The 24537-nt window shown below is 39.9% G+C and overlaps 1 protein-coding gene across 6 annotated transcripts in view; it reads right to left on the bottom strand.

Moving 5' to 3' along the window:
• Positions 1-7329: 7329 nt before the first annotated feature.
• LOC150040401 (uncharacterized) overlaps positions 7330-24537 on the bottom strand; it is a 33238-nt gene continuing 16030 nt past the window's right edge. Inside the window, exons 4-5 of one of the 6 annotated variants that reach the window (XR_016533890.1) lie at positions 16456-16540; positions 7330-9499 (exon numbers count right to left, since the gene is read on the bottom strand). Coding sequence is in view for 2 of the 6 variants with exons in the window: in XM_090327043.1 (XP_090183169.1) it covers positions 19491-20594 (1104 nt within the window). In the remaining 4 variants the exon portion in view is untranslated. Of the gene's footprint in view, positions 9500-15109; positions 16541-17694; positions 21508-24537 lie in introns of those variants that run through there. The other 5 variants (XR_016533891.1, XR_016533892.1, XR_016533893.1 and 2 more) reach the window with 5 other exon arrangements.

The raw sequence follows: 24537 nt of genomic DNA, 5'->3' as shown, positions 1-24537 counted from the left end.
AAAATTCTCTGGGACAGCTATTTTTCTGGTGAAGTGCAAAGGATCATAGTAGAGGAACATGGATAGGGTAGAGAGTATGAAGTTCTAGTAGGCCTTCTTCTGTCTGGGGAGCTCCCCGGGAAATCAGGAAATACTAGTAACCAGCTGCCGGGTCTTGGACACCAGGAGCAGAGAATCGTGGGGAGGGGTAGTGGCCTTCTCTAGGTCTGCCCGTCCCGGCTCCAATACGGGGATCCCACTCCACTGGGCAACCATCCTTACCTGAGGGTTTTCTTAGAATATTCACTCAGCTCACAACCGGCTAGTCTCTCAGGACCCCGGACTTGCGCTCTGCAACCAAAGCCACGCCCCGCAAACACTAACCACGCCCCCTCGTAGAGGCCACGCCCCCAGTAGATGTTAGCGCGGCTCTACTGCAGTCCCAGAGCTTGAGCCCTGGTCACACCCTTCCCGCCTCAGCCACACCCCTTCACCCTTCGCCATGCCTCTAGGCTGTACTGCTATTCACTCCACCTCCCTTCCTCTGCCTGCTGCCAGCCTCATTCTTGCGGTAAAATCAAAACTGCTAACCTAAAAGCCTTGTCTAAAAAGTGGCTTTCCTATTTACACTTTCTGGGTAGCTGATAATGACAGGCCCGTGACAAACTGGTTGGCCCAAGCAAAATGGGAAACCGAATTGGAAAAACAAAGAAAGCTAAAGGGGTAGGGGGGTGGCTAAGAGCCACAGCCTGGCTAGCAGAAAGCCCTGAGTTTATTCTCCTGTCTCCAAACAGCATAATTTGTGATAAGGCACTGGTGATTGAATTGGGAAACAAATACTGAATGTATTTTTATGTCCAATTTACTCATTTCTAAAAAAAAAAAAAACAACTTTGATCTGTGGATCCATGTTTCTTCCAAGCGTTTTTCATATTTTTTAAAAACCAGATTCTTTTAAAGCTAACCTTAAATGTTAAGCAGCTGTGTGGAGTAAGCACAATCCTCTATTGTCTGTTGTCTCTCCCAGATGAGTTTTTCTTGGCTTAGCACCCTCTTGCTGTCTAAGACCTGTCTTGACATGGCCCCACTTACACTAAAACTCAGAGTAGCCTAGTCTCAATTTTTGCCATTCCTGGGGCTTGAATTCAAGGCCTAGGCATTATCCTTAGGCTTTCTCCAGGCTAGCACTCTACTACCACTTGTGCCACAGCACCACTTCGGGCTTTTTCTGTGTATATGATACTGAGAAATCCAACTCTACCACTAGGCCACATTCCTAGCCGAAGAGTAGTCTGTTCTTGTTCTCATTAACAATTCTGAATACACACTCAGTCAGAGATTACGCATCCAGAAATCTTGGAATAGGTACTTCTGCTCCCAGAAGCATTTTCTTTAGCCACTCAACTACTCATTTGTTCAAACTATATTTTTTTTGAATGAAAAAAGTAAGACTAGCCTTAAGGAGTTGGTCGAACTTGGGTTTTGGCAAAGCAAAAAATGACAAGAAAGTAAAAGTGTGGTAAGGGAGTTGATAGGCTAGAAAAGACTTGGTAATCACAGGTCTTGGTGTGATTAATGGGGATATTTTGGGTAAGCCATTGGCAGGCACTTTTGTGGTCCTTCATAAAAATCTTTCTTGTATGTATGCTGTTTAATATGTATAAAAACAGTCTCCTCTACTTTATAAGAATAAAGATGTGCTGCATGTAATTCTTCATAGGGCAACAAAATTTTAGGTTCACAAATTTTTTTCATATATTTTTTATTGTTATTAATAGAAGGGTTACATGATATTTGCCAGAGAGAAGGTGCATTATTCACATACATTGATACCCTTTCACATGTCTTGATCCCCATTTCCCTCCCCCCACCCCCACCCCTCATCTTGTTTTCCCCCCTTCCCTATCCAATTTCAAATAACCAAATATAAATATATCCAATATATCAGGTAACAAAGTGAGATACTGTAACAATATGAGATAACCAAGGGACAGCAAAAGAGATGAGAGATAACATAGTACATTAAGGACAACAATCACTCCTTGTATGGCTTTTGTTTCAATATCCTGGAGGTCTTTTCAATTAATGTCATACTATATGGCCTTTTGTATCAAGGTTTTGCTCTATTGCAAATCTCTGCTAGGAGAGTCCAAGGTTTCTACTGATTATGACAAATGAGGGAAACCATTGAGCCTAAGTTCCTTTGAGTCTGGCTTACTTCACTTAATATGATCTTTTCTAAGTCTTTCCATTTCCTAACAAATGGGGCGATGTCATTCGTTCTGACAGCAGCATAGAATTCCATTGTGTACAAATACCACATCTTGTTCATCTATTCATCAACTGAGGGACATCTAGGTTGGTTCCATATCTTTGCTATGGTAAATAGTGCTGCAATGAACATTGTTGTGCTAGTGGATTTAGTATGTCCTTGTTTCTGGACAATTGGGTAAATGCCTAGTAGTGGAATTGCTGGGTCATAGGGGAGCTCTATGTTTAGTCTTCTGAGGAACTGCCATACTGTTTTCCATAGTGGTTGAATGAGTTTGCACTCCCACCAACAGTGTAGTAGTGATCCCTCCTGGCCACATCCCCTCCTAGGGTCACAATTTTTTTATGATTTTTATTAGCATGCATTAGTGGTAGAGGAAGGTTTCATTTTAACATTCCCATACATACATGCAATGTATCCTGATGAAACCAGTCCCCGCTATCTCACATCCTTATCACCTTCTTTTGTCCTTAAAATAATGTCAACAGGTTTCACAGTTCTGATTCCACGCATGCAAATGAGCTACTTAGATTACCTTCACACTCATTTCTGTCTGCCACTGCCCCTCCCCCTTTCCTGTGGAAGCTATTTTAATTCCCTTCTTTTCCCCTTTCTTTTCATCTTTCCCCTGGAAACAGTGGCAACGTAGTTGAGCTAGAAGGAACACAGAGAAAATAATTTTCAACAAAATAATTTTATTCAGTTCACTCTGACCTTGATAACTCTGCCTTATTTATATGAAATGTTTCACTTGCTCGTCATTTCTTCCCTGAATAATGAACAAACATGAAATAGGACCAGATACAGCTTGGATAAATTACAGTGTTCATCTTTAAAATAGTTACCATATAACTCATCTTTGACAAATGATTTTAGGCAGCTTACAAAAAGTAAAGCCAATACCGAATAAAAAAACCAAAGGAATAAAGGAAAATAGATTTTTTAAAGAGAAAATAAAGCAGTTAGTAAAAAGACATAGTTAGTGATAAACACTTAAATAAACAAACCCAAACTTTATTTCTGAACAAAAAGCAAAATGTCCTGGTTAACAGTGACCGGGAGATTTGACTGTAATGTGTTCATAGCAGGAGAAAAGAATCATCTTATTTTTAGTTCTCATAAAATAAAGATCAAGACATGGTTTGATGGATTTTTAGATATCTTTAGGTAGTTTTACAAAGAAGTTGCACAGAGAACTTGAAAAATAAGACCCTCAAAAAATCAACAACACTATTAATAATTGGAATAATGAGCTAAAGAGAATCTTTTCAGAAGAAGTAAAAATGGCCAATGGGCACATGAAGAAATGCTCAACATCTCTAGCCATAAAGGAAATGCAAATCAAAACAACATTGAGATTCTACTTCACCCCAGAATTATTATATATATATATATATATATATATTTATTTATTTATTTTTGCCAGTCCTGGGCTTGAGCTCAGGGCCTGAGCACTGTCCTTGGACTTTCTCAAGGCTAGAGCTCTGCCACTTGAGCCTCAGCACCACTTCCGGCTTTTTTCTATGTATGTGGTTCCATGCTATTGAACCCAGGTCTTCATGCATGCTAGACAAGCACTTTAACCACTAGGCCAAACTCCCGGCCCTGATTATATATTTTTTAAGAAAGCAAAAACAAGGGCAAATTTGAATGAATTTTGAGAAGTCTAGTTTTTCTTGATTTTTATTGCTAAGAAAAAGTCCTGAATCCTCATGAGGATGTTGTAAAGCAAGAAATAACTGTCCCACAGAATTCTATACAGTTCATTTCAGAGTAAATTATTGTTATCATCAAAAGCACAATGCATTACAAACTCTCCAACTTCCTTGTTTAACTGAGTACACAAGTTGTAGAGTGGCATACACTGGCTTAATTCCGTGTAGCATTTAGATCACTATTTTTTCCATTTCAACTCTGAACCACTCATATTAGCTGCTGGAATAGACAGTGTTGTGAAATTTTTTTCTTTTTTTTGCCAGTCCTGGACTTGAGTTCAGGGCCTGAGCCCTGTCCTGAACTTTCTCAAGGCTAGAGCTCTACCACTTGAGCCTCAGCACCACTTCCAGCTGTTTTCTATGTATATGGTACCAAGGCATGAAACCCAGGTTTTTGTGCCTGCTGGGCAAGCACTCTACCACTAGGCCAAACTCTTGGCCCCCAGCCTTGTGAAATTCTGTGACTGAATCTAAGATTGGAAGAATAAAGTTCTATGGATTAATAATGCCTGTCAAGAATAGATGACTGGCTGCAGGATAGCGTCTCTGATTTGCATAAATGTAGACCCTGTATGAAGTAATTTAAAGTCCTTCAAAAGCATTTATTATTACAATAAGATAGTTCAGAGTCACTGTTATTAACCAAAATATTAGGCTAGAAAATTTGAGCTGTTGAAAAATTCATGTTTTGTGTGTCAATCAGGAGAAAAATAATTATTTAATGTTCTGTTACAAGAAAAGCAGTATCTAACCAAAGTCATACATGGTCTACTGACCCCGCCTCTCTTCAAAAAGGCTGGCAAAGGAAATTCATATGGCAGGGCTAAACACATTTGCGCAAATTCCAAGAGTTAGCCAAATTAGTGATTAAAGACCAAAAATCCTACCACCTACCTCAATGTGTAGCTAAGAATTTTAGCCCAAGAAAACAAATATTATGTCTGAAGATCATGGAAAAACTCCGATATAATGCTCCAGAAGCAGTGTAAATCATTAAACATCTGGGAAAAATACCAAAATTTTTAATATAGTCATGCCTTTACTGTATGTGACTTGTTATGACTTACTAATGGATGTTCATGCATAAAATGTGACAAACATGATACTTAGGCAGTCTGTATAAGAAACCATTCTTTAATCCTCACTACAGGAACATAATGTTTGAAAAATTACATTCACTCGGTTTATATGAGTTAATTTTTATTTTTAAGCAGCAGTGATTAACTTTCCCTGAAGTAAAAATAATGCTACCCTGTGCAAAACAAAAAAAAATCAAAGTTCATTGTTGTAGTTACACTAGTAGTTAACCTACAAAATTTTGATCAGTCTTTTGAATGAGCTAGACACATAAGTTATTTTCATCTTAAATTGGCATAGAATAAAAGGATAGAGACAAAAATATTTTTAAAAACCTAAGTTTTACCAGGTGCCAGTGGCTCATGCCTGTAATTGTAGCTATTCAGGAGGCTGAGATCTGAGGATAGCAGTTCAAAGCCAGTCCGGGCACAAAAGATGGTGAGATTATTATTTCCAGTTAACCACCAGAAAACCAGATGTGGCACTGTGGCTCAAGTAGTACAGTGCTAGCCTTGAGCTGAAGAGCTCAGGGACAGTAACCAAGCCCAGAGTTCATGCCCCGTAACTGACACAAAATTAAAAAAAATAAAATAAAAACCTAAGTTTCTTTGTTTATGCTGAAAGTTCAATTATTTCTTTCTGGCCAGGAATGATTAGAAAATGTAACAGAATCAAGACACTTCATTATGAATTGTTTTGGGCTTCCTGAAGCTCCAGTTTATGATTACCATGAGCAGACAATTCAATCATAGTCAAATATTCATAGCAATGTGGTACCAGGGGTTCTCACATATAATTCTACAGAACTGGATATAAATACAAATGAGCCAAAGTCAGCATAAATAATAGAGATACAGCCACTTGGAAAACAGTATGGAGAGTCTTCAAAACGAAACTTAGACCTACCATATGATACAATTATTCTTCTCCTAAACATGTCTGTGAGGTAAGTCAAGAGACATACCTGCATATCCGTGCTTATTATAGTACTAACAAATTAGGTGCCCCTCAGCTTATGAGTGGATAAAGAAAATATTGTGCATGTACACAAGGAAATATCGTACATTCATTAAAAGAATGAAAACATGCCACTTGCAGGGAAACACATGAAACTGGATATGATCATATTAAGTGAAATAAGCTAGACTCAAAAAGGCAAGTATCATGCTTTCATATATACACACTAGATCTAAATACAAATATGTGTATATACATATATGTATGTATATAGAGACAAGGTCTCATTATGGAGTCTCAGATGATCTTATACTAGACAACCTGCTGCAATTTCCTGAGTGCTGGGATATATTTTAATGGTGACTCATTAGATTCTGTGGTATAGAAACATTTCCTTTAGAGTAAGGAAAGAGGCAGCATCCTCTTCTGGTAGTGCCACAATGGAACAACACAAGGAAAACAATCCAGGTATCCAGATGCACACTTGCAATCCCAGCATTCTGGAGGTTGAGGCAGGAGAATCAATAATTCAAGGTCAGCCCGGGTTACATAGAAAATTCCAGGCCAGTTAGGACTCCATAGTGAGACCTTGTCTCAGAATCAGCTAAATGAGAGGAAACAATAAAAGCAACAATAATGAGGCTATGTTGAGAAGTAGAGAGGAAGTATATGAATGGGAGAGGGAAAGGCATTGATAGAGATACATTGTATATATGAGTGGAAATGTCACAAAGCACACCTTCCACTACAACTAATGTATGTTAGTGAAAATGTACAAAACAGACTAGGCATGATGTTGAAAAGGCAAGGAAAATATAGATGACATGAAGCATCGCATTGCCTTTGGAAAAAATGCACGAGAATGATTATACAATGAATTGAAAACTGGGATGAAGGAGAGTGATGGAGGGGTGAATTTGATTGGGGTTCATTTTATGCATGGATAGAATGCCACAAGTTGAACCCTTCTTTTACAATGAATATATACTAGCAAAAATATTTTGAACAGTGAAATGAAAAGTGAACTGACAAAGGATGTACACACAAATTCATGCACAAAAATGAGAACAATGAATACTTCAGTTAGGATAAAGGGATAAAGATAATTTTATCCTCATAACATTTATAAAAAATACACATATCCTTTCAACATACGGTTGAAATTCAGCCCGGGCACTAAAGTTCATGAGACTCTTTTTAAAATTTATATATATATATATTTATTGTAATTAATAAAAGGGTTACATGATATTTGCCATGATATTTGTGAGAAACTGTAACAATATGAGATACCCAAGGGACAGCAAAGGAGATGAGGGATAACATAGTACATTAAGGACAACAATCATTCATTATATGGCTTTTGTTTCAATATCTTGGAGGTCCTTTCAATTAGCTTCATACTATATGGCCTTATGTATCAAGGTTTTGCTCTATTGCAGATCTCTGCTAGTAGAGCCGAGACTCTTATCTCCAATTACCTGCCAGAAAACTGGAAGTAGTGATGTGGCTCAAAGCGTAGGGCACTAGCCTTGAGCTGAAGAGTTCAAGCCCCAGAACTGACCAAGAAAATAAAAGTTCAACTATACTATAGAACAGAGGAGCAAAATCAATGCAAGATTTATACCCTGATGTTCCATTTGTTTTGCCAAAGCATGAGATCAGAAGACCAATACTATCTGGTAATAAAAAATGCATGCAGACACATCTTTTTGGAAAAAATTTTAGATGCATTCATATCTGTTTGTCATACCCTTTGACCCCATAATTTAAGTTTATAACGTGTATTAATAGAAATTATTAAGCCAAGCACAGTGGCTCATGCCTGTAATACTAGCTGCTCAGGAAGCTGAGATCTGAGGATGACAGTTCAAAGCCATCCCAGGCACTAAAGACCATGAGACTCTCATCTCCAATTAACCACCAGAAAACTGGAAGTTGCTTTATGGCACAAGGGATAGGGTAGAAATGAGTGAAAAATTGTTAGGCTATAAAATATGTATGATGATTTGTTTATTATTATGAAAAAAGAAATGTGATTAAAAGCATTGTCAGATTCACAATGTATGAACTATTAGTTATATTACCGAATATTTAATGAGGTAGAAATATATCATTATGCTAAAGTAAGCAGATGACAAAACTATAAGCATATGCACACACTTTTTTATTAGTGTATATTGATTATATAAAGGGGTTTAGTTTGGGCAGTTCCGTATATACATATATTTTGACCATATTTAACCTTATCACTTTTATCAGTTTTTTTATTAGAGAATTTATTAACGTTGATTTTTACATCATATTTTAAATGACAAGTTTAACAAACAAGTGTTCAAGGAGGGAATCTCTACTTACAATCACTGGGACTTAGTATTTAGAACTTAATCAAAATTAGGCTAAGGTTTTGTATGTCATAGAAACATATTAATTTATGAAATAAAACATTATGTCTATAGAGTCATAGGTTTTTACTTTTACCAGTTTTTAAAATCTAATCACATTTAAAATTTATCTTTAAGTACTATACAAAGAGGATTTCGCTCAACATGCTGGCTTATGAGTACAATGAATCTTACCCTAAGTTTTGTTTTCAAGAAGAAATGTAACTGCATTTACACACCTACACACAATAGAAAACACAGGTTAAAAGAGATATGTCCCGGGGCCGGGAGTTTGGCCTAGTGGTTAAAGTGCTTGCCTAGCATGCACGAAGACCCGGGTTCAATTCCTCGGTACTCCACATACATAGCAAAAAGCTGGAAGTGGTGCTGAGGCTCAAGTGGTAGAGCTCTAGCCTTGAGAAAGTCCAAGGACAGTGCTCAAGCCCTGAGCCCAAGCCCAGGACTGGCAAAAAAAAAAGAGATATGTCCCAAGTATGTGGAAAACAATAATATTGGTCATTGATACTGGAGGAAAAAGTTATTTTCTACTTTTCTCGTTTTGCTTCTGTTTTCTAGAAGGAATTTCTTGGCATTAGAAACTGAGAAAGCACAATTCCAAGATTTTCTCCTTTTCTTTCAACAAATTTGTATTAGTATACGTTATATATCCCAATCAATTTCACTTCAACAATCACTTTTTCATAACTGATCTATACTAAAGCTCAATATTTACATTATCTTTAAGTCATATAAATAGTGAAGGAGAGAAATTCAATATTTTTCTGAAATGTAAAGCTAAAGGAATGCTTTAGGAAAAGAAACAGATTTCTTTATTTCTAACATGGCTGTGTTCTTTCATGCATATAACGCTTGGTTAAATCTCTATGTGTACTGACCTTTTCTTCCCAGGATAACTTCATCTAATTGGACTTGTTTTTTCAGAGACAGATGAGTAAACTCTTCCTTTTAGGAAATTTCCATTGCACCTAATAGTGACATTGCTAAGATGGCTGGGATCACTTGGTTGCCTCTCTTTCTTTGGGACAGCTTTTCCTGTTCTCTTCACGTGGATTTCGATATGAGAATTGGTCATATCCATTAGAATGCCAGCTTTCCTTGAAAGGAAAAAAAATAACACAGCTCTCAACAGTGTCTTTGTTGATATCTTCTTATGAAGAGATTCCACTTTAAGAATCCAAATTTCTTATTTCACACCAGAGTCACCCAATCTAATATTTCCATGCTTTTTGAGGAATGAGTTAAAATTGGAGGACTGAATTCATGAAGAGGCAGGGAGTGTGGCCTCATGTGCAGTGCTTGCCACAAAGACCCTGGTTCGATTCCTCAGTACCACATCCATAAAAAAGTTGGAAATGGTGCTGTGGCCCATGTGGTAGAGCACTAGCCTTGAGGAAAGCCCAAGAACAGTGCTCAGGCCCTGAGTGGGAAAAGAAAAGAGAGAGAGAGAGAGAGGACATTCTTGGCATGGAGCTCTGGGGCTTCTGTTGGCATCATCATTGATGGGATGCTGAGCAGACGAATGTCTTTTACACTCATTATCTTAAATGTCAGAACATCTGTGTATTTTGTTTCGACTTCAATTTGGACCATGAGGACTTAGGGACGCAGTAAGGCTCAGAGGGGTTAGATAGGGTTTCAACGTGAGCCAGGCTGGGAAAGCCCAGCCCTTCCATGCACGCCACTGCAGCCAGTGATTCCAACACTAGGTCCATAGTCATCCATACCTAATGGCTACCCTACGGAGTAGCACAGGTGAAAAATATTTCCATCATCCTAGAATGTTCTATTGGGCAGCACTACTACATAGACTTTACTCCCAAACAACTGCAGAAACAGTGGTAGAGGATATAGTGTGTGTGTGTGTGTGTGTGTGTGTGTGTGTGTGTGTGTGTGTATGAATCAGAGGAAGAAACAGGTAAAGTTTGGAACAAAAACAACCAATCTGTAGATTTCCATAAATAACTGGCCCCAAGGCAGGCTACTTCAAGTATTGGCTGAAATAATGAAAGTTAAATATTACGCTTTTTAGATGGTACTTCAATTGCTTTTCTGATATCATAATCAGACCATATTATGGCTAAAGAAGCTTGAAGTAGAACATGGATTCTCCTCTCTTTTGTTTGCTGCCCCCCTCAATCTGGCCTATAGAGGGTTTAAGTCAGGGACCCATGTACCCCCTCACCTTTCTCACCCACAGATAACACAATACTTGAGCCACTTCTCCAGTCCTGTCTTTCTTTCTTTGCCTTGTGTTTTCTTCTCTGAGTTAATGTCATCCTAACAGCAAAAGAACTAGGGGAGGAGTAATGGTACATCTGCTAGTTTCCTTGCCTCTCATGCAAGGTGGTGGGTTCAATCACCAGGAGTGGAAATAGAAAAAGGAGAAAAATAATCACTCTGAAAAAAATAGCCCCTAAGAACACTGTGGAGAGAGTTTACAGGCTGAGAATGGTTAACAAGGAGTCTGTAAGGGAAAATGCTGAAGGCAAGAAGATGTTGGCTCTTGGCAGGATGCCCTATGGGGAGGGGGAAGGATGTGTTGCTCTTGCTGCCAGACCGTATGAGTCCAGCAACACTGCTGTCATGGGGATGAGTAATGGGGTTACTCAATGAATCAGGGTATACTTAAGATGCATCTCAAGTACGAGCTGGATTTCACATGGACTGCCATCTGCATTCTGCCTTGCATACACTTTTCCCATGGGAAAGGGATCCAACCACGCAAGGCAAGATGGGATTGAAAGTATACACCGAGTGGGCTTCCTTTTGCGAGTGGTGGACAGACTTCAACTAAGTAGCAAAGAAAAAAAAAGCCAGAAGTGGATCTGTTGCTCCAGTGGTAGAGTGCTGGCTTTGAGCAACAAGGCTCATGGACAGTGCTAGGCCTTAAGGTCAAGCCCCAGGATCAGCACCAAACAAAATAAACTTTCAGAGGACTTTGGCTGGAAATATGAGCTGAGTACATTCTAAAGGGTGCCCGTTGTGATCTGAATGGTATTCCCTTGCAGTTCATATGCTGAAGTCCCAATGCCTAGTACCTCCTTATAATGTGATTATATCTATTTTGGATTTGTGTGTGTGCATGTGTGCACCACTACTGGGGCTTGAATACCAGACCTGGGAGCGCTCTCTCTCTCTCTCTCTCTCTCTCTCTCTCTCTCTCTCTCTCAAAATTATTATCGAGATAATGTATAGAGGGGTTACAGTTACATACGCCAGATAGTAAATGTATATCTTCTCACACATTGATACTCATGTTTTTGTCCCCATTTCCCTCCCCTCTCTCCCTCCCAATCATCTTTTCCCCCCTCCCTTTCCTATTTCAAATGAACACATAAACCTATGTACAATATATGAGGTAACAAAGTCATACAGTAACAATATGAGAGTGACCAAAGGGCAACAAAGAAGAAATAACATAGTACATTAAGAACAACAATCACTCAAAATATCTTGTTTCCATATCCTAAAGACCCTTTCATTTAGTCTCCTCCTATATGACCTTATGTACCTAGGTTTTGTGCTATTGTAATACTCTGGTAGGAGAGTCCCAGATGTGTACTAATTATTACAAATGAGGGAAACCATTGAACCTGTGTTCCTTTGAGTCTGGCTTACTTTACTTAATATGATTTTTTCCAAGTCTTTTCGTTTCCTTACAAATGGGGCCATGTCATTCTTTCTGATGGCAGCATAGAATTCCATTGTGTACAAATACCACATCTTGTTGATCCACTCATCAACTGAGGGGCATCTGGGTTGGTTCCATATCTTTGCTATGGTAAATAGTGCTGTAATGAACATCGTTGTGTTCATGGGTTTAGTATGTCCTTGTTTCTGGACTTTTGGGTAAATGCTAAAGAGTGGGTCTGCTGGATCATAGGGGAGCTCTATGTTTAGTCTTTTGAGGAAATGCCATACTGCTTTCCATAGTGGTTGAACGAGTTTACACTCCCAACAGTGTAGTAGCAATGGGAGCTGTCTCTTGGCTTTTTTTCCCCTCAAGGCTGACACTCTACCATCTGAGCCACAGCTCTACTTCTGACCGTTTCTTCCCCTCTGGCTGATTAGATAAATCTCATGGACTTTCTTGCCCAGTCTAGCTTTGAACCATGATCCTTAGAATTCAGCTTTCCAAGAAGTTAGAATTACAGAGGTGAGCCACAAGTGTCCAGCTTCATCTAACCTTTGAGTGATCCTTACAAAAAGATCTACCAATTAACTGTAGGCATCACCAGTTAAACAGAGCTTATTTATTTCTTGAGGATGCCTCTGAATATATAGTGAATACCTGCAGCACAACCTTGATCATTCAAGAAAGAGAATATCAGGTTGGAGCTGTTCACGAAAGGTGGAGCTATGTATAAGATGAGACACTGGGGACCATGGCTGGATGCTTCTCAATTCACAGATATGGAGTCACTACCTGTTGAGTGGAGAACTAAGCCCAGGGCAAGCTGGGTAGTAGAGCAAGGTTGGAGCTGTACTGCTGGAAGCAGAGCCCAGGGAACATGGAAAATGACGCAGGATACAGGTACTTGAAGCGGTCTCCCAAGTTTCCACAGGAGCACCTGGAATGCAGAGCCTCTGGGTGCCTGCCACCAAGGAACCACTAACAGCACATGGAAACCACAGAAGGCTCTGGCCAAGGAAAGGCCTAGGTCTTTTCTTATCTGACTCCCCTGCCACATACTCCCTTTCCCACTTATACAAGAGGGAGAACGGGCATGAGGGAGGGTAGGCATGCAGGATGGAGGGCAAAGGGCTGACACTCAGTGTCCCTGCTTGGATGGAACAGCTGGAAGGAGAACAGCTGCAGGTTGGAGGGAGGAGGACAGTATATTAGACTGGCCTGGTTGATGTAGTAGCCAGAAGTGACAGGCAGGTTTCACCACATGTTCCAGATGCTGTCAGCAGGGGAGTAAGAGAGAGAGAGAGAGAGCTGTCAGGGCAGCCAAAGAGAAATGGTGTGAGTAAATAAGCATCTTTTTTCATTGTGGTTTACACAGCCAGTCTCTGGAGTGAAGTGACATTCAGGACCAGGTGCCAGCAAATCTCAGCATGATGGATGGCTAAATCCAATCTGACACCTGCTTTTATATGGCTCCTAGGATAACAAGTTAATAGATTTTAAATAATTTGAAAATCAAAAAGATTTGTGGGACTTGTTACCCGAATTTCCCATTTTAGTCTCCATATTAAGTTTTTTTGAAATACTGCCTTACAAACATATATCTAGTGTCTTTTTTGCCAGTGCTGGGGCTTGAACTCAGAGCCTGAGCACCGTCTTTAAGCTTTCTCAAGGCTAGAGCTCTACCACTTGAATTACAGGACCACTTACAGCTTTTTCTATGTATGCAATACTGAGGAATTGAACCAGGGTCTTCATGCATGCTAGCCAAGCACTCTCACCACTAAGTTAAACTCCCAGCCCTGTATCTAGTGTCTTTTTTTTTTGCTAGTGGTGGGCTTAGGCTCAGGGCATGAACACTGTCCTTGGGTTTTCTCAAGGCTATAGCTCTACAACTTGAGCCATAGCACCACTTCTGGCTTTTATATATGTATGTAGGACAGAGGAATTGAACACCGGTCTTCATGCATGCTAGGCAAGCACTCTTCCACTAGGCCAAACTCCCAGCCCAGTAACATGGGTTGTCTTATGTCTAATTTCCTGCTAGCAATGCAGATGCCACATACTTTTAGAGGATGACATTTTTACCATCTGGTTCTTTTGGAAAATCTTGTTGACCCCTATAGAAATACCATGGTTTCTGATCCTAAAGGAACTCAGTATGGCTTGCAAGGGCACAGGGCATAAAAATAATTTCAACAAATTATTGTGAGTCTTTGAATTTGTTTTGCCAGTTCTGAGGCTTGAACTCAGGGCCTGGGCCCTGTCCCTGAGCCTCTCTGTGCTCAGGGCTAGTGCTCTACTACTGGAGCCAGAGAGCCACTTTTTCTGAGTTTACTGGAGATAAGAGTCTCATGAACTTTTCTGCCTGTGATTGGCTTTGAACCGCAATCCTTAGATATACTCCTTAGTAGCTAGGGTTACAGGTATGAACCACAATCTGGCTCTTTTTTTGTAGATTTATGGCTGCAATGACTTCTTATTCCATGAAAAGCTAAGCATCCACCAATTTACTAATAAATGAAATTATTGCAGTGTATGTGAAATACTTTGGAGGATACAGAAAAAACTATGAATATGGCATATTATTAAAGTGTATGGAATTCCCATTTTGAGTCTCTTTGTAGTAATTAGAATAAGCTTTGTAGTTTATAGAGCCAAGTGCAAGATGCAAATAAAGGGCTTCTTCCTCAAAACTCATTAAGAATTTTGAGTATTAAACCAACGTCTTAAGGGTGGAGACTCATGTGATTTCACAGGACTCAAGAAATTAGTGTAGGTAGAAATTATACAAAGATGTTCTAAATGTGAAAGAAATAAGGCAATTTCCTAGAAATTGTCAATAGATATATTTGGGTGTGATATGGACTCTTACTATGTTACTCGGGGTGGTCCTGAACTCCTGGGCTCATGTGATTTTCCTACCTCAGCCTCTCAAGTAACTGGAAATACAGCCATGCACTATTGCACCCAGCTGCATATCTTGGTAGCAAATGATCTTCTTGTAATCTGTTCATTTTTCTTAAAAGTAGACCACAAGATGAATGAGAAAACGTGGTGGTAGAAAGATCTTTTTATTAGCTTATATTATACAAGGTGGGGGAATTCATTGTTATAGCTCCACATTCTGTACTGTATTCTAATCAAGCTCACCCCCTCTATCCTATTCCCTGCCCCCATTTTTCCCTCAAATAGCATCTTCAGCACTTTCCTTTGCTTCATTTTCATAACTGCAAATAATCTACTTCGATAGAACTTAACCTCCTTTAGAAAGCTGTGATTTTGTATAGGTCATGCTACCGGAGAGTTGCTTAGGACTTGGATGAAACACAGAAACAAAATGCTTTCAACTATTTACTGAAAGACACCAAGTCTACTACAACGATGTCAAAAAAAATTTAGAAGTCTTGCAAGTAGTTTCTATAGACTATAATCTAAGTTTAAAGTCTCATCCATTTCCTTGGCAAACTGGGTACTTTATCTACTTAGTTGATTTATATATTGACTTCAGATAATTTGCTCTTTTCAGCTAAAGAGGAGTGTATGTAACTCTACTACTTTCAATCTAAGTTAGATGGTGATGGATGTATAATGGGATTTTTTTCTCTGCTGATTTAAAAATGAATCTTGAGATCTACAAGGAGTAACATGCTTGTATATCAACAGTAAGGTAAGGGGATTAATGGCTTTGTGCCTATAATACAGCAATCCATCTCCCACCATTTAATTTCCAGAGCTGGATTCTTATCACTCATTGGAAACAATTGGCATGTCTAGTCCCACTGATGAGAAATGGGACACTTAGATTATTAGCATACACTCAAAATCCTTTTGTTTCTTACTGGTGACTTGCTTCAAGCAGCCACTTGTTTATGTTTAGCAAAAATCATCAGATCCACCTGCATGAAACATCTTTGAATTGTAGAATTTTAATTGGGCTAATAGCATTGTTATTTATTACATCAAAACCTGTTTTGTGCAAATGTTGGGAAGATGCACTTGGAAGATAAGAAGTCACCTTAGGTGTACATATTAGAAGTAAGTCAATTGGTGTCCTCCAAGTCCTTAATTAACTACTAAACCTTTACAAGAATGCTTCATATTACTTCCTGTTTTAGCACCAATTTTCTTTCCTTGTATTTATAGCTCCTATAAATATATTGTTTTCTTAGTTTTTCTGCTATAATTAGTCTGAATATTTGTGCCTGGGTAAGAGAACTGTTAGTAAGTATTCTTTCTCTTCTTCCCTGTCATGTTTCTTACTGTAGCCTCTATTCAACTGAATTCTCACCAGGTATTTCAGAGAAAACTTTATAAGCAATAGAATGTTAGCCCCATTTCCTCCATCCATCCATTTCACAATCACTGAGTGCCAATGGGCCACCATTCAGGAGCTCACAGCACAGGACAGACTTGTACCTTGTCCTCATGTCCCGGGGCCCAGAGAACTCTTCTGTCTTGCAGGTGGACAAACAGTATGATGGTCTTCCTGATGATCCTGCAGCTGATTAGCAAGTGATACAATTAAAGAGGGTGTTCTTTGTTTAGATACCATTAAGTTAAAAAAGCAGCAAGGATTAGAGTGAACCTTCCCCACACCCAAACAAAGACTTTGGATAAGCCACATGAAATCTAGCAGCCCTGTGCCCTTCCCACGTCTGGGATCAATTTTCAGAACATGGAACTATAGGCATTATTGTTGGGATCACAGGCACACAACAGTGTTCAGTTTCCCTCTGGTGACATGGTATCTTGTGGGCTTTCCTGACGGTTCTAGGTATCAACTCATACCTGTAATCTTTGCTACTTGTGAGGCTAAAAACAGGAGGATTCCAGTTTGGAGCCAGCACAGGCAGAAAAGTTCTGGATCTATTGTTGGATGAAGGGGTACATGTCTATTTTTCCAAGCTACACACAATGTGCAAAGTTTAGGATCATTGTACCAGGAGAGCCTGAGCAGAAATATCTACAAGACTGTCTCCATGGAAAGGAAGCTGTATAAGTGATCCCAGAGATGAGTGGAAGCCTGAAGGAGGGGATAGAAGCTCAGGCGGGCACTGGGTGGGAAGTAAGACTGTATCTTAAAAATAACAGGTAAAAACTAGGGCTGGAAGCATTGTTCAGTGCTGTGCCAGCCTAGGAAGTATGAGGACCTGAGCTCAAACCCCATTGTATCACCAAAATCAAGGACAAAGGGTGTGGTGGCACGCAATTATAATGCCAACACTCTGGAGGTTGAGGCATGTTCCAGGTCAACAACAGCTACCTACTGAATCCCTATCTCAAAAAAGGGTTTGTGTGTGTGTGTGGGGAAAGGGGCACTAAAGCTTGCCCAATATAACTTATGTTTCTTGATCTATGGCATTCTTTCTTTACAAGACCACAATGTTCCAATCAGCAAAGGTGGAATAAGCTGAAAGTTCTTGAGTATAAATGTGGCTTCTTTGGAAAACTTCAGTTTACAGGTGTCAGGGGACATTATATCCACAAGACATCACTGCATGCTCATGTTAATCCCTTGGATGGGATGACAACTTGTCCATTTCCTTTTCTAGTCAGAATTGATTAGAAAGAAACCTTTAGGCCTTTACACCCAGGGAAGAGGAAGAAGTATAATAGCATTATACTATTTTTATTTTGATTAATTGACAAGTGAAATATAAGTCTCGTGGAAAGGAACTTTGGGATGAATGTTCACAAAAACATACATTGAATAAACAAGACAGTATTTCCAAGAATGAATTGTTTTGAGAACTCTATAAAGATATACAATTAAAAGTATTAAAAAAGAAAAGAAATACAAAGCCAACGTAAATGTATGATCATCAGCTTTTTCTTAGAGTCATAAAATATATGATTGTAAAACACACAATTTTTTGGTACGACGTTTGAAAACAAATGCTAAAGAGGTACAAGGTTTTCTTACATGCGCCTGACTGTGTCCAGGGAACATGTGGCAAGGGAGAGGTGGGTTTAGTGCTTTATCTATGACTGGAATGAGGTATAGCATTTAGAGGGTACCTAAGAGATGAACAAAGTGGTCCAAAGCTCAGGAGAGTCCCATTCAGAATGCCCAAAGTACTTCCATCAATGCAGTCCAGTCCAAGCTGCTTCTTATGCTTCATTTAAATTTCAGGGCTGTATCTTGAAGATAGGTGGTTTTTTCCCCTATTTCCAGGGATGGAACCTCCAGCTTCAGATTTGCTAGGCAAGCATTCTTCTCCTGAGCTACGCTCCCAGGCCTACTTTTTCTTTTAGAGCACTTGACATTCCTGTCTCCTCAGTGTACTTATTTCATTACTTATTATCTTCCATCTCCACCCTCTTAGAAAGCATATCAGGAGAAAAGGGACTTTGCTTTGTTTAACAGCTATATCCTCACTCCCTAATGGAAAAAAACATGAAAATTATGTTTAAACATAATTGAGGCTTTAGATGTAAAGAACAAAGTATGAAATGACCCTGTACCTGGCTTTTTGCTTTTTGCTATGCCAGAAATGCTATTTCGTACTTGTTTTCATACAGTTCATATAAAGAAATATTAATTGTATTGAACTTAGTAAAATATTGCCAGCACTAATGTCAGTATTTCAAAATAATTTTAGGTAACTTTATTAATTTATATTTAATTGAAAATACATGTAAGAACAATTCTAGCAGTATATAAATGTAGGTATAAAATATAGATATGAATTAAATAATTTCATTAAATAATATTTTGTAGAAAGGGCATTGCGCTACACATAATATTTGTAATCTTTTCCTTCAAAAGTATTTTTAGATTTCACTTGTGTTTCTTTTGTAAGTGGATGCAGCTCTAGGTCAGTGGTATTCACCAAAGGGTGATTTTGTACTATGTGGATATATCTGCAATGCCTGGAGACTATTAATAGTCACAACAGGGGTTGTGATGCTAGCATCCACCAGTCAGAGGCCGTACTGCTTGTGTCGTCCACTGCTCAGAAAAGGCTCCAATCACAAAACATGTTCTGGCCCCAAATGTCAATAGTGTCAACTGGAGAAATGATGTAGACTACTATTTGCAAGAAAAAAAAATAAAGATGATGTTTAGGGTAATGAAACTTCCTATCTTTACTATTATATAAAATAAGACCAAATACTTAGCTACACAAACTGGCACTTTGAGGGGAAGCCTACCTATCTGCAAGTCTGGTCTCAGGATGAAGGCAGGATTGAGTTGGCAGGGGAAAGGCTTGGAAAGTCTCTTAACTGTGGGTTCTGCAGGGTAAGGAGTAGTGATCTGGGAGTGGCAGACTTATCAACTGAAGGAATAGGAAGTTTCCAGATTGTCCAGTGACTTCTGGGGGGTAGAGCGGGGTAAGCAGAACGCAAAGGCTGTGGCTTTAGGAGGCAGAGCCCTGCCTCTCAGGAGCCAGGGGCCAGCAGCGTGGATGAGCTCAGGGGCAAGTGGTCCCAGTGGGTTGCTGGGACGGTCAGGAGGAATGGTGGCCGGCAGGCAGCTCAGCACTTGCTTGCAATTCTGCGGCTGAGGCTATGAAACCCAGCCCAGAGCAGGTCGGGCAGCAGGCTGGGCAGCCTGAGGGAAAGCTGCAGCTCTCCCTCTCTGTCATCCTGGTGGCGTCGGTATTTCCATTCAGTGGCCCGGGCTTGGGCTTAAAGGGTTGGATCACTCCTTTTCTGATGACAGGTGTGAAGGCAGATGGTCGAGGTGCAGGACTCTGCGTACTTCTCTTGGGGTGCAGAACCTCAAACCAGGGAGGGTTGTCGAACTTCCTTTGGCCCTGTTGCATTGGCTCTCCTTGGAACAGGCACTCAGCCTCTCCTAGTGGGGTGGGTGGCTGGTATGATGCACTTGGACTTAGATCTGGCCTCTCATCGGGCTCCGGGTCTGGTGAAAGAACTTGAGGGGACCAAATCCTGTGCTCTAGGTAATGGTTGTATTCGCCACCGGGATAATCAGGCCTCACTGGGAGCCAGAGAGACAGCCTGCGAGGCAAGCGGCTTGGAGCAGGTGTGGCATTTGCCCTGGGGACTCTGTTGTGGTCAGGGTCAGGAAGCATACGTGGACTGCGCACCCTGAGACCCGGGTACCGATGGGTATTCATGGGCCTCCCAGCATGGTGCTTCTGGACAAAGCGCTGCACGGTGGCCTTGCGTGTAGCCAGGTAGGTGCTTAGGCACCTGTCCAGGTAAATGCCTATAGAGCTATTCATGATTGCATTACGACATATGCGCTTAGGCCTCAGAGAATGGTACTTCTGGACAAAGGGCCGCATTGTGGTCTTGCGTGTAGCCAGGTAGGTGCTCAGGCACCTATCCAGGTAGTTGCTGATAAGCTCACCACGGCGGGCTGGGCTGAGCTTCACAGAGTTGTGCTTTTGGGCTGAGGGCTGCAGCATGGCCTTGCGTGTGTGCAGGTAGCTGCTTAGGTACTTGCCTAGGTAGGTGCCCTGGAAGGTGGCCAAGAAAGTGCTTCGAGGGGTTCGCCTAGGCCTCCGAGAACGAGTCTTCGAGGCCCTGGGCTGCACAGCAGCATCCTTACTCGGGCTCAGATAACTGCTCAGGAAGCTACCCATGAGAGCACTGAGCTAGGGGGTCCGGAGACCTCGAGTGGCTGATCTTGTTCTTGATGTCAATGGACTGCTAGCAGAGAAGCGCTCAGGACTCTAGGGGTATCGGGCCTCAGGGGAGTACAAAATGCACACGTCACAGGTGCCCCTTTGTTCTCAGGCTATTGCATGGGCCAGGGACCTGTACAGGGTCAGGAAGACACAGTACGAGGCACAGTGGCAGCTGGGGTGCCTCAAGCTACCTGGACGACAAGGACAGCTCCAACTTCTTCCTTTCCCATTGCTGGTCTCAGACACTTAGCTCCTGGCCGAGGAGCCTGGCACTTGCCTCTACTTTTGTATCAGACACTGAAAGGGAGAAAATATGAGAACTTTTGCAGAAAGCTATTGACAGAGGGTGCTTTCTTTCATCATTGTAAAACTGAGCATAGTACACTTGGCTGCTCTTTTATGGGAAAACAAATAGCTAATTTACTCTTTTCAGTAAAAGTGATTGATGTGTCTCATTCTTGTAGGATGGATGTTAATGCCACACTTTGCAATTTAGCTGTTAAGGGAATGAAAAAGCCATCCAGGATTTACATTTAGCACTGGTGTTGTTGATTTTTACATGGACTCTCGTATAATTTCCAGCCTTCATACATTCATATACAGATGGTGTGGATGGTTACCTTTCCCAATATTAATAACATTACTCTCATTTCTTGCAGTAGAGTGAGGCACATTTTCTGCTAACAGTTGAAAATGCATACCATCAAAAACCAAAGTATCCAAATGCTGCAGGGTAACTGGAGTACTCATATTTGGAGATCTGTTCATGGTGGTAGTCATAATATTTTCTTGAGAACATTCCCTTCAAAATCATGAGTTTAAGGGCTGTCCTGAATGTTACAAGTGTAACAGTGCTGAAGGGGGAACCCTGCAACACAGGCAAGAGGGGGGAAGGGATTCAGTTTAGATCTGAAGTAGAAAGTTGAATGGTGGAAGGTATCTAAAAGAGCTTTAGGAAGCAAGGGAAGGTCTGAGTTCAGAGGGGCCTAGAGTTTTGGGAGGTGGGGTTGGGTCACTCAGCAGTGGAGGGGAATGAGATCCTCAACATTCTTTTTGATGAAGTTGGTTTTTGGCCAGTTCTAATAATGAAGGATCTCCATGTAAGTGATTTTGAAAACATATTCCTATGGTATAATCTTCCTCTTAAGACAGATTTCAGGACAGAAGTGACTTTTCTTACATATCTGAGGTATCTTTTAGTATAGTAATGGCACCACAGTGAAATGTCTAATGCCACTGAGTATTAACTTCTTAGTAGTTATTTTTCTTTCCAGGGTCTATCAGAATCCACATCCTTTTGGCAATATTAGCCCCTGGATATCATCCTAGTTTGTAGTTAAGAGGCCTGTGGCAAACCACAGCCTTTTGGTGACCTGCATGGGGATGTAAGTAAATGATCTCTAAATATGCCATGTACGGGCAAATCAATGTGTTGATAAACTTGAGGTTTTGGTGTTTCATATTCTTGAGTTCTTTATATATTCTGGATATAGTCTGCCCTGTCGAATGGATGAGTAGCTGGGAAAGATTTTCACTCAGTCTGTAGTCTATCTTCACTCTGTTGTTTCTTTTGTTGTACAGAAGCTTTTTAATTTGATGCAATCCCATTTGTTAATTCTTACTATCATGTATTAAGTCATTCTCATAGATACTGAAGACATTGGATTCTTCTTCTTTTGCACCAAAAGAGAAAGATTTCACTGTCAGTTGATGTTAGAGACTAATTTCTATCAGTGGTATTCAGGCAGGAATGAGTTGGCAAGTAGTAAAACTATGTCCAGAGACATTTTTGGTTGTCAGAGGGAGGAGAGGGGATGGCATTCCATAGGCTGTTATTCAGTGGATGCCACTAAAGATCCTGCATTCCAGTTGGGCATTGATGGCTTATGCCTGTAATCCCAGCTACTCAGAAGGCTGAGATCAGAGGCTCATGCTTTGAAGCCAGCACAAGTAAAAAAGGCTGTGAGGCTCATCTCTAACAACCAAAACACTAGAAGTGGAGCTGTGATTCAAATGGTAGAGCACTAGCCTTGAGCAAAACAGCTAAGGGGCAGTGCCTAGGCTCTGAGTTCAAGTCCAGGATAGGCACAAAAAAGTAAAAAGAATCTTTATGGTTATTTATGCTTTCCCAAACAAACTCTAGAAATACTATATCCATTTTTAAAAACTGTATGGGTATTTTTATTAAGATCAAATTATATCTTTAGAGATCACAACTTAAGGGAAGCCATCTCAAAGGCATCTTTACATCTAATAATGTGATGAATTTTATTGAATCCTGTCTTCTGTAATCTCTCAAGAACCCTTTTGTTCTCATATTTACATTTTATGTTGTTTATTCATTTTAACTTCCTTTTATTGTTTTCGAATTGTAAGTTCTAGTATGCCCAAATAATTGATTACAGCTGGGTGCTTGTAGGTCATGTATGTAATTCTAACTACTCAAAAGGCTTAGATCTGAGTCTTGAGGTTTCAAAGCCAGCCTGGGCAGAAAAGTTTGTGAGACTCTTATCTCTATGTAACAAGCAAAATGCTGGAAGTGGAGCTATACTTTAAGTGGCAGAGTGTCAGCCTTAAGTAAGAATGCCTAACAAGAATGTGAAGCCCTGAGTGTAAGCCTCAGAAACAGAGCCTACCATGCATATATATGTGTACATGCATGTGCATGCAGACACACACATGAATTGATTTCTATAACTTAGCACAATATTCTACTAACTGATGAATTATTTTACTTTTGTTGTTATATTGTTTTCCTAATAGTCTTTATCCATTTCGCTCCAACTTTAATAGGTTCCTATGTGAATTTAACTCAATTTTAATACTTACGGCACTAATATACAGTTAGTAGATACCCTTCTGCACTAATTTTACTATTTATTTTTGTGCTGAGATTAATCTATTTCATAAAGGTACAGAATTCTCCTTTCATATCTGTGGTTTCAGAAATTGATATATGAAGATGGGGAATTGTGTTTGAAGTAGAGTCATTCTTACATGAATATATCCTACTGTAAAAATTTTTCTAATCCAGGCCGGGAGTTTGGCCTAGTGGTAGAGTGCTTGCCTAGCATGCACAAAGACCTGGGTTCGATTCCTCGGTACCACATACATAGGAAAAAGCTGGAAGTGGTGCTGAGGCTCAAGTGGTAGAGCTCTAGCCTTGAGAAAGTCCAAGGACAGTGCTCAGGCCCTGAGCCCAAGCCCAGGACTGGCAAAAAAAATTTTTTTCTAATCCAGTGCTTAATGTCTTGCTTAGCAGTCTTTTTTTTCTAGAAAATATTTATCAGTTATTGGCAAAATACTCCTTTTTTTTTCTTTAAGGGAAAACATACAACCTTTCTTATCCAGGCTTTGTAAAATAGTTTCATCAGCTTTTGCTCACGTGAAAACAATCTACCTCATCAGTGAAAGCCAATGTCAACACAAAAAGTAGTTATCATTACTAGAGATTAGTTGCTTTATGAATTAAATGGAATTTTGTGATTATAACTACCTCAAGTTCAAAACCACAGTTATATAAAATGTTTTGGAGAGCCACTACTAGATTGTCTTTATTTTGAGATTTTATTGCAAAACTAACATTATAGATGTGAAGGGTTTTGAACGTTTCCAATGCTACTCTTCATTATTCTACTTAACAAGACTTAATTTTTTCTAGATTATACATATGTGTAGCAACATATATGTCACTGTCAAGAATACAAGTAGAAATTTTTGTTCTATATTTTAGATCTTCTCATTGAAGCCCCAGCTAAATTCATGTGTAAACATTAGAACATTCTAGTTAAATATACAAATATTATAGACTTTCAAACTGATGTCAAAGTTTGAGCTTAGCCTTGTCTTAAACAGGGTAAATTAATAATTTCTTAGATGAAAATGTGAAAAGAATGTA

This window comes from Megascapheus bottae, chromosome X, assembly GCF_031878675.1.
Source record: "Megascapheus bottae isolate mThoBot1 chromosome X, mThoBot2.hap1, whole genome shotgun sequence".
Classification (NCBI taxonomy): Eukaryota; Metazoa; Chordata; class Mammalia; order Rodentia; family Geomyidae; genus Megascapheus; species Megascapheus bottae.
Note: the sequence above shows the minus strand (reverse complement) of the source record. Positions and strands in the feature narration are given on the sequence as shown.